The following is a 10,098-nucleotide window of genomic DNA, read 5'->3' as shown; positions in this document are numbered from 1 at the left end:
CATCGTATGTTTGAAGATTGCTTGCGATAGATGTGCGCTTAGAATCATAAACATACACAACATATTATTACACTTCAAAGCAAGTCGTTTTGATTTTAAAAGGTTTGCAAACTATCCGTCAGATTTTTCTGTTGTTTTTGGACGATCAAATAATAAATGCCATTCGGATACTTAACACAAAATCAAATACACAAATCAAAATTTCTCTCCTAAGCAAATACTGTTTCGCAAATGTTACATAAAATCTGAAGAAAGGATTTATGATTTGAAAGTGCTATCAAAGTGGCTTTTTATGATCGTAATTATTACTAAAATAGTTTGACGTGCGCTGTGTAGATGCTGCAGAACGTATTCGAATAGATAAATAACAATGCTTTTATACTTCAGTACTTCTAATTTGATACTTAGTGCTTAAGTATAGTTTAATCAATACGTCATTTACAAGCGGATCGTACCTTAAATTTCTCGCTATAACATCTCCCGATATTTGTTAGTATTTTATTAGATAAACAGGAAGATGAGACAGGACATATTTGTACAGCTTGTTATGCACTGTTCTTCGTCGTGCTTTTAAAACCATTGATACACGCACGCATACATGGTTTCAATGTATTAAAACAGTAATTCATTGCTGTTGATTTAGTGATGCTCGGTGTCTAGATTCAACGCTATGTAGACGTTCTTTACCTCCATGTTCGATTTCATTAATATGGTTATTGCTCTTTATTAAACAAACGAAATCAAAGCAGCTGTGTATGTCTCCATGTGAGGTATATATTACTTGAAGTGATTTCTTGTTTTGTTACTTGTTTACATTTATTGAATGGGCATTCCCGGATTATGTATTATGTAAAAGTATGTTTCGTCCTCTAATGTACACGCAGTAAGTATCTTGCCCTAAATAAAAGACTACCGGATATTCACGATTATATTTATGGGGTTCAATTATTCATATATTTAGGTACTCTTATTAATGAACTATGTTATTATTTGTTCATCAATTTGATAGCACCATATATAGATGCATAAACGTGCATTTAAAATGCAATATACAACCAACATATTTTTGACGATGCTGCGAAGCATCGTCTAAGTTATCATTTCATGAAAAAAAATCTTCACAATGGCAACCTATGTAAAAGTCCGAGCCAGTCCGATTGAGATAGCTCGATTTTTCTAATCGGCATACCTCGCTGATTATCATTGATAAAGGTTTAGGAAGCTCAGATATAAAAAGGACAGCATATTCTGGGAAAAGATTAAATAATAGTTTGAAAACGTTAATTTTAAATCAGTTATATGCAATCCATTATATGTTTATAGATCAATGAAACAACTATGCATTTTCTGTATTGTATTTGACATTTGTCGTGATTAAGTAAAATTGCGAATTAAAACGTGTATAATTAACTTTCAACGCGATCATGAGTGTAAAGAAAACGAATGATTTCGAACCTGCCATTTGTAAACGTTGTAGCGACTTTGGTATATAAACAGCATAATAGCCGTGTCAAATCTGTGATACTCGCTTTTCTGCGTGCTTTCTCCTTTTGCATATTTAATAAACTTTTCAAACATAAATTACAGAGCCACATCAGTGCGCATACTATGTTTGACAATTCATTCGTTTGATGGATATTATTTGCTGTTTTAAACACATAAGTTAACCTTACCATGTGTTCATGGGCGAACTCACGAATTCAAGTGCTCTTACGACTATGTGCGCATACCCACTTTCGATCGGGAATCATCATGAAATTATTGCCATACTTAACGAACAAACATGCCTAAGCTTATTGAATTAGAGAAAAAGAACAATAATCAAAAGAGAAAAAGTATATGTTCATGCACATGGGATTGTGAAATCACGTCCGTACACATAGCATCATCAACTTAGGAAAGGAAACAACGAAATATAAAGTTTGGTATGATATACATGTGAAATTAAAGAGCATGGTGTAATTAAAGAGCATGTCAAGTTTTGAATTTATATGCTGAAACGTAATGTTATAACCCACAAACGTTTTACTGTAACAGACAGTTTTTTAGATAAGTGGTACAGAAAATACACGTCGAATACCTTATTAAAGATATTTCTTGTTATATTTGATCGAGAATGTAACCCGCCTCCCAGTTTCGCTGAAAGGATCAAGTTCCCCACGGGTACTACTTCCCCGTACCCTCATTTTGTTTTCGTACCCTTCATTTTTCGTACCCAATTTTTTTCGTGCGCATTTTTTGTTTCGAACCCAAATTTTTGCTCGTAACCAAACTTTTTTTCGCACCCAATTTTTTTTCCTACCAAATTTTTTTTTCGTAACCAAATCTTTTTACGTACTTTTTTTGGCATAATTTTTGTACCCAAAATGTTCGTACCCATGTTTTTCCTACCCAAAATTTTCGTACCCACATACACAATTGTGGTGATGTAGATTAACTTAAATAGATGCTTTTATATCAATCCTCTTCAAAAGCATCGTCACACCAGTACTTTCAGTACTTTGATTTATAACTAAGTGCGATCAATTATACGATCAGACAATTATCTCAACACACGTGAAGCCAGGCTTTGATGGTTCGCTTTTGCTCACATTGCCGGAAATGCTGCATATAAGTCATACCGTGTGGCACGAAATGATTCAGTTACACGCAATAGTATTTAATGTAACATGTAATTCAAACAATCAGTAAACTATTAGTTTGTAACCCGATCATGATAAAGATACAATGTTAGCCAATATAATGGGAATCATGCTCGTTGATCTGATTAAGGACGGTTTGTGTAATCAAATTATTACTAACAATGCATGTGTATTTATACCTTTATATTTAATTATTACATCTGATGCTGTCGACAGATCTACCAAAACAAAAAAGCAAAATCATGTGTAAATGTTTTTTTAAGTTAACTCAACCACGACATTCTGTAAAGATACGATGTTATTATATAAATAAAACGAACAGCAAAATACCATTATTCTCATGACTTTGTTCTACCTAAATGTCAATCATGAATTTTAAGCAATTAATGTTATTTGGAAACTTAAGTTTTTTTGTTTCTTGTTTTTTTTTTGTTATTGACCGAAACAAAAACTGCAGAGCGAGTGACATATATCACAAATACATTCTGTGGAAACTTTTCTTGAAGTGAATCTGCTGGTGAATGTGAACAGATCGGAACGTCGGCTTGCCTAAAACTTGGCTGCATCTACAAAAGACATTAAATGATTTAAATAAGTTTGCTATGCGATTGATTTATTAAGAATAAAATACCATGTTTACATACATTTTATTGAATTAATAGCCATAAACCCACAAATGCTAATGACATCGAAAGGCAATTATTTAACAAAAATGCATAAATCCTTTAACACAATCGAATTGTCATCGATAATATTTTCGTCGCTAATAAGCGTATATTTTCTGTTAACGATATGTTGAAATCCTCCTAGGTTAGGTTAATCTTTGCATACGTTTTTATTTTATTAGTACTAAGCCTTTTATTAACGATAAATCTTTAATTAAATTCTTAAATACATAATTTAATGGAGTTGCTTCCCATCAAATCTGACGAATTATATGATTTGAATTTAGCGACAAGTACGTTTAACGTCAAATGTACATTTGTAAAATCTTATACAAACCGACACTGTCATCCTACGAAGTTTGGTTATCTGATCGTTTTCCTAGTCGAGAAAAGAACGAGTATCGGTCAATACCACCCCGGATGTATCTCGACGGTATTGCAGTTTTCATCTGGGCAAAATACCAAGGTATTGCTATTGATCGTCGTTTTCGCACATACACATTCTCATCACTTTCCTGATCGCCCGACCGTTTTCCAAGTTGACTCATGAACCCCATCGGCATACGTTTTCCTAATTGGCTAACAAATCCCATTGGAATCCGCTTGCCCAACTGACTGACGAAACTCATGGGCAGTCGTCTGGTGGCCCTTTTACCTAACTGACCGAAAAAGCCCATTGGCATTCTTTTTCCAAGCTGGCTTCTGAATCCTAGAGGTGCTCTTTTCCCGAGTTGGCTGTAAAAGCCTAAGGGTGCTCTTTTCCCTAATTGCCCATAAAACCCCATTGGTACTCGTCCCCTTTTGCCAAGACTCCCAACGACAGAATGTCGATCGATCCTCCTGCGATTGTCTTTATTCACAGCGTCGTTTGATTTGTATTCAAAACCACCTAGATTATAATCACTGCCAATGTCATATGGCATCAACTTCGTTTTATCAGCTTTTGTACTGTGTACAAGATCGTGTATGTTATCTTCTAAATTGTGGAGCAACTCTTTTTCATTAGCGTTGATAATGTTCATATCCCCAGTATCTCGTTTTGAAACTTTAGCAAAAGTGCTGTCAACGTAGCTTGATTTTTCTGATTTGCTTGCAATAAGTCTTGCACTAAATATTAGAATGAGGCACGGCACATGCATACTGAAATCATTCTTCATCCGGATGTAGCACAACATGGTATATTCGGTTTTAGTCTGAAAACAATATTTTTGTTCAATTATAGTGTGCAAAAACAATAAGCAGTATACAGAAAACTGAGTATATTATCTCGAACACTAACTTAGTAAATACATAGTAAAATATATTTGTTTTATCTAATAAAATATTATTTGAATGATAACTGTATGATTTATATAGGTGATGTTATGATGCGTGGGTAGTTGTTGGTCACCTGCATAAGATAAGTACTTGATACATATGTATATGTAGCATTTGCAAGTTCGTTTATGATGGTCATATCAAGCATATTATGTTCAAATTATGGTGAATAAAGAAACTTGAAATACTATGGGTTGAAATAGACTGGGAGGCGACTTTAAAGTCAAATTTCAAGTAATTCATCAATTTTATGTAAGCATGTTTGTTTTGACAAGAAGAGTTTTTACTACATTTGCAGTCAATGCATCTGCTTTAAGTTTAAATCATTTATGCGTGTAATGTAATTCGTAGAATATATTCGTCATGCGATTGAATGTATTTGTAATCAGGCTTTGTAAAACCATCTGCGTTTGTCTTAACATGCGCATCAATCTAATAAAGATTGCTTTAATCATAAAACAAGTGTTTTATTGACAGATTTGGCGTATGACTATTATATAAATAATCATTTACTTATGTCAATAATACGATGTGTTTTCATCCCCACTTCATAAGTGTCAGAATTAAAATTAACGATCATTCATTTGGATTTGTAATCGGTTAAAACTATTCGTTTTATCATTTGAAACAAGTGTTAATAAATATTGCATTTTGAGTGAGATGAGAAATACAGTTTACTATTGCGCACGGACAATTCATTCGGTGTTCGTACGCTTTAAATTTGGTTGACGGCAAGTTAAGCTTATAACCTTTATTTGTTTGATCTATTTTTACATGACTTATTTTTTTAACCCTTAATATATGTATTTAATGTTTTAATGTAAAACAAAAGTATGTGCACAAATAATGTGAATATGTTTGATAATAACTTTGCTTCTAAAATAAATGTAATATGGATCTGAATTTATTAAACTGTTAAATGACCGTTTCAGTTTTTAGCAAACGGGTCCTAATTTATATTTCTTTTTACAACATAATTCTTAAAAGATAACTGCATATTGCATACTATGTGGCACATGAGGGCGTTCGAAAATAAATGATTGATATTTCTAAAGAAAACGTTATATAGCGAACTATGTTTACCATTTGCACAAAAATTTCCATGTAATAATCTTAATTGAATATCAAATAGTGTTTTTAAAATAAAAGTGTTGGCCTGAGATGTTACAGAAGAATCCCTGCTAAAATGTTAATGTTATGCTCAGATTAAAAATGTTTTGCATGTGTTATAAACGGATAAAAAATGTTTGTAGTTATATATTTTTATGTACAAATATTTTTATATTAAAGATAAATTCTTAGCTTTAAGCGATTGTCTATATTGTGTATAAATGCTACACGATATGTTGACGACCCAACATTTCTTGCTGAAGAACTAAGCAAAGAGGTCGTCTGGTTGACATAAAACGTATTTCGTTCTATCATAGTGAACAATGGAGAAATTGTATAAAGTCGATTGAATGCTCCACGACTAACATAATAAAAAGCCACTTAATTAAATTTATTAAGAGGATCGTGGTAAATGCTCCTACGTATGTGTCGGAAGCGGAAATGGCATTTTGAGTCGAATATACGAAGTCGCAATCACGATATAGCGACATAAATGAATGAGCTTTTTACTTTTCAGATGTGGTTTTATCAAAGGCAGCACAAATGCATTAGGTAGGCCTTTATTCAAGCTAGGACGGATCGTCTTTGAAAATTTAACATGTCCTGCATGCTTTCGATGTCGAATTATCAAAAGGTTTGCATGGTTGAAATTTAAAATTTTAAATAAATTACATAAAAATTACTTAGTTTTGATATAAGTTAAATGGCATATTTTGATTAATAAACGTGCGATAATATATTATACGACTGTTTTCATAAAATTCTTCGAAGACCATCACATTTTATTATCATCGCTGGCTTCTCATATCCGAATATTATAATGTTCATAGTGTACTTCTTACTTCTACACCAATACTGGTTAGCTAAGTAAAGAAAGTGTTTGCTCATTAGAGTGCCACTATTCTATATTATGGGTCCACCAGTTGTGGCTCATGAGACCTTTTTTACTGATTTACATCTATAATCCCGATTGCTTTAGTATATATCTTGCGCTCTGCAGTAAGGGAACCTCAATTTAACTTGATACTGGGTCGACAACCGGACATGTCATAACGTGTCCCGTGTGGGGCTCGAGCTTTCAATCTCGATCACCGTAGTCGAACGCTGTAACCACTAGGCCAAATATCGCAATTTTTCTCATGCAACTGAAGTTTTTTGTTTGTTTGGTGCAATACTAAGCACCTTAATCAATGCTTAAATATACTCAGTAGTTTATATATTTGGAAATTCGTTAATTACATTTCATACAAAACAACATTCACGAAAAACCTTATAATAGAAATATTACGTTAAAAAACAAAATTAAAATCATATGTAAATGAAATCAGCATACATCTTTACCGCTTGTAATCCGTCGAGAGGTACATGTTACTATTTCCGTCGATCACATTCTCGAATAACGATAAAGTAAATTGTTTTGATTTGCTTTTTGTTTTTGTATACGAAATACTGATATTTCTGAAAATAATTGATAAAGGAATGGTTTTCTATAAAAAAAGAAGTCTATGTAAAAGACCCTTCATTTGACATTACTGCTCTATGCGTTTAATGAAAATAATGTCGTTGTGGTCGTTTAAATAAATAATAAGTAACATTTAAGGTTTTGTGGGATAACACTGGTATCTGGAATGTCAACAATAAATGTTTTGTAGATATTCATTCACAAATAAAGCATGTATTTCAACTATACCATATATCTCTGAATGTGTGAACTTGAATATCTTTAAATTAAACTATAAACTTCCAAAACATAATCTAAATAATTTGCATAGTAGAATTCATACTCAAGTTCATTTAAACGTGCCTTTTTCACAGATTTTGGCATGTATTGAAGTTTGTCATTGAATGCACTATATTGATAAAGTTAAACATGGGACCTAAAAATCTCCAGTAAAAAAATACAAATAAAACAAGAAAACAAAAGTAACCCTCAACTGGGCTCGAACCACTGACCCCTAGAGTTCTGGAGTAAAAAGTCTTCCGGTTCGACCACTCGGCCATCCGTGCTCATGATATAAGGATGTATGGTTTACCTAATAAAAGCAATCCTCGTAGTTTCACAAAATATGACGACAACAACAGAACTTTCAAAATTATTCAATCGTTTCGCGTTGCAACGCTTTATAATTGTCAGGTTTTCAAATCGCCAAACGATGCATATAATGGATATCTTAGAGCATGGTTAATGTTCAGTATTTACATTTCCTCTACAACGAAAATTTGCGAATCTGAAACAACTTTTTTTTAATTTCACCTATTTACCAAAAACGTGAAAAGGCCTCTTTAAACACGAATTCTAAAATGTTCGTTTCAATTAAGAATAGAGCGTTTTATTTCGGCTGCACGCATAAAGAATATTTCTTTATTGGTGTATCGTATCTACAGATGTAATTTAGTCAAAAATGTATTATTTTCTCTCAAATAACTAAAGATAACATAGAAACGTTTATCTTCAAAGCATGTCGATCTCGTAATTTTATAAAAAGAGATATATTATTTATCCATTATTTATCCATTATTTACTATTATGATCTTTTTACAACCACACTAAGATATTATCCAATAAACTTTCTTTCATGTAATCATCGTAACCTTATTTGTTCTAGATATATTTAATTTCAGATCTGTGATGCAAAAACACATTCGAAATGTTCTGTCGTCTTCCCATTGAGTTTGTTCCATGAAGACCTAAAACTATCATTATAAATTTCACTTTCCTATATAGTTATTTTTCATCCACAGACATTATAGTAGTACATAATAATTGTATTTAACAAAAAATGTGCTCTACATCGTTTTGTGAAATATTCTTAAATGAAATGTATATCGTTTATGTCTGTGCTATAAATACCCGTTGTTCTTAAGCATATTCTTAGTTTGGGATTGAATGAAATTTTGATACAAGAAAGATGAAAACGCTGTACACTTAGGCATATAACACGTTGATTTCGCAGTAGGGTTGATTTCGCAGTAGGGTAAATACTTGGTAAAGATACTAAAAGTCATATTTAAATGTTTTTAATATGTTAAGAGACGTTATATTATTTACAACACTGTAGATTCAAGATTCCCTTTATTAGATATGAATGCAATTATTTATGTCATTTAATTCTTCTTCATTTCATCGTTGAGTCTCACATTCGGATTATGATTAGATCTTAAAATTACGTTTAAAAGCATACAATTATTAATACATGAGCAACATAGATTAGTCGTTTGTTTATTTATAACATTCTCTCGGTGGAAAATAAGCTGAACATGTAAATAAAACTGGCATGAAATGACATCTCGTTTGAATTCCTACATCGCAAAACTTCTCGCAGCAAACTATGTCAAACTCTACTATGAAATGAATATAACGCTTTATTATACGTTCGATTCTTATTTATTTGGCATTTAAGGTCTATACAATTACTTCGAATTACAGTTCATCATTTTTATCACACGTTTTTATCTTATATTACATGATTGATATTGAGGTACAGTATTTTTCAAACGTATTCGTGTTTGAGATTTGTCTTAGTAATGTTTTTATTTTGAAAACTGTTATACATAATATATTTAAAATAAGGGTAAAGTTATATCACCTGTAAAAAAATAATTGTAATAACCAAAATTAACGCTCGCAAATAAAATTATTGCAATGTGGTTTTGTGTAATTGAATTCAAATCAGTTAGTGAAATATTTAAACTGTATTATCTGCAGAATGTATTCGTAAATATTATTATTATAAGTACGATGTACAGTAATAAGTGTTACAATAATAAGGCAAAATTAAAAACCTATCCATTTACATGGCACCCAGTTAAGTTGGTATTATTTGTATACGTTTATGTTGTTCTTACCTATTAAAATTATCCTTCTTCACTTCAAGTTTGTTTGCTTTTTCAATTACCAATCGCCAAAACCAGTTTCACTTTATGAAGTTTGTTTGTTAAATATACAATTTGCAACAATTGCCGAATACCACAAACTTAGATTTCTAAATAAAAAAGAAGTCCAGCATGGATGGTAACGTAATCTGAATATCGTAGCAGAACGAATCCACTTAATAATGCTTGCTGGTTTCAATGAATCAATACGCGAGCGTGCGATTGGCCAATCACAGAGTCTTGTAATCGACAAAGGCTTTTTTGTAATGAAAACTTTACACCAAGAGTAATACCGCGCATCTCATGGCTTGTAGTGTTTGTTTCGATTTCAGCCATTGGTGTTTGAGCTTCACGATAAATCTTGTTCGCAAACCTCGAAAAGATCTCGATTGTCTAGTAATTGTACAGGCAGATATAGTATGAGGCTTAATAGCTCATTTTCATATTACATATACAAGGCTGATAATTAACACCAAAATGAAGTATATCAA

General features: G+C 32.0%; 1 protein-coding gene across 2 annotated transcripts; it reads right to left on the bottom strand.

Annotated features, from left to right (window-relative positions):
- Positions 1 to 2,777: 2,777 nt before the first annotated feature.
- On the bottom strand, positions 2,778 to 9,745 carry LOC127870269 (buccalin-like). 2 transcript variants are annotated; one of them, XM_052412901.1, is made up of 3 exons: positions 9,581 to 9,745; positions 3,645 to 4,500; positions 2,778 to 3,208 (listed from the first exon to the last, which is right to left on the bottom strand). In XM_052412901.1, exon 2 carries the CDS (start codon positions 4,480 to 4,482, stop codon positions 3,658 to 3,660), a length of 825 nt encoding a protein of 274 aa, XP_052268861.1. In that variant the 5' UTR covers positions 4,483 to 4,500; positions 9,581 to 9,745; the 3' UTR covers positions 2,778 to 3,208; positions 3,645 to 3,657. The 2 variants fall into 2 exon arrangements, with proteins under 2 accessions (XP_052268861.1, XP_052268862.1); XM_052412902.1 differs by having other exon boundaries at positions 3,649 to 4,500.
- Positions 9,746 to 10,098: the final 353 nt, after the last annotated feature.

This window comes from Dreissena polymorpha, chromosome 2, assembly GCF_020536995.1.
Source record: "Dreissena polymorpha isolate Duluth1 chromosome 2, UMN_Dpol_1.0, whole genome shotgun sequence".
NCBI lineage: Eukaryota > Metazoa > Mollusca > Bivalvia > Myida > Dreissenidae > Dreissena > Dreissena polymorpha.
The sequence above is the reverse complement of the archived record's forward strand: the minus strand, read 5'-3'. Positions and strand labels throughout refer to the sequence as shown.

Excerpts from the sequence above, each read along its gene's own strand:
- LOC127870269 (XM_052412901.1), bottom strand. The coding sequence starts at position 4,482 with ATGTTGTGCTACATCCGGATGAAGAATGATTTCAGTATGCATGTGCCG.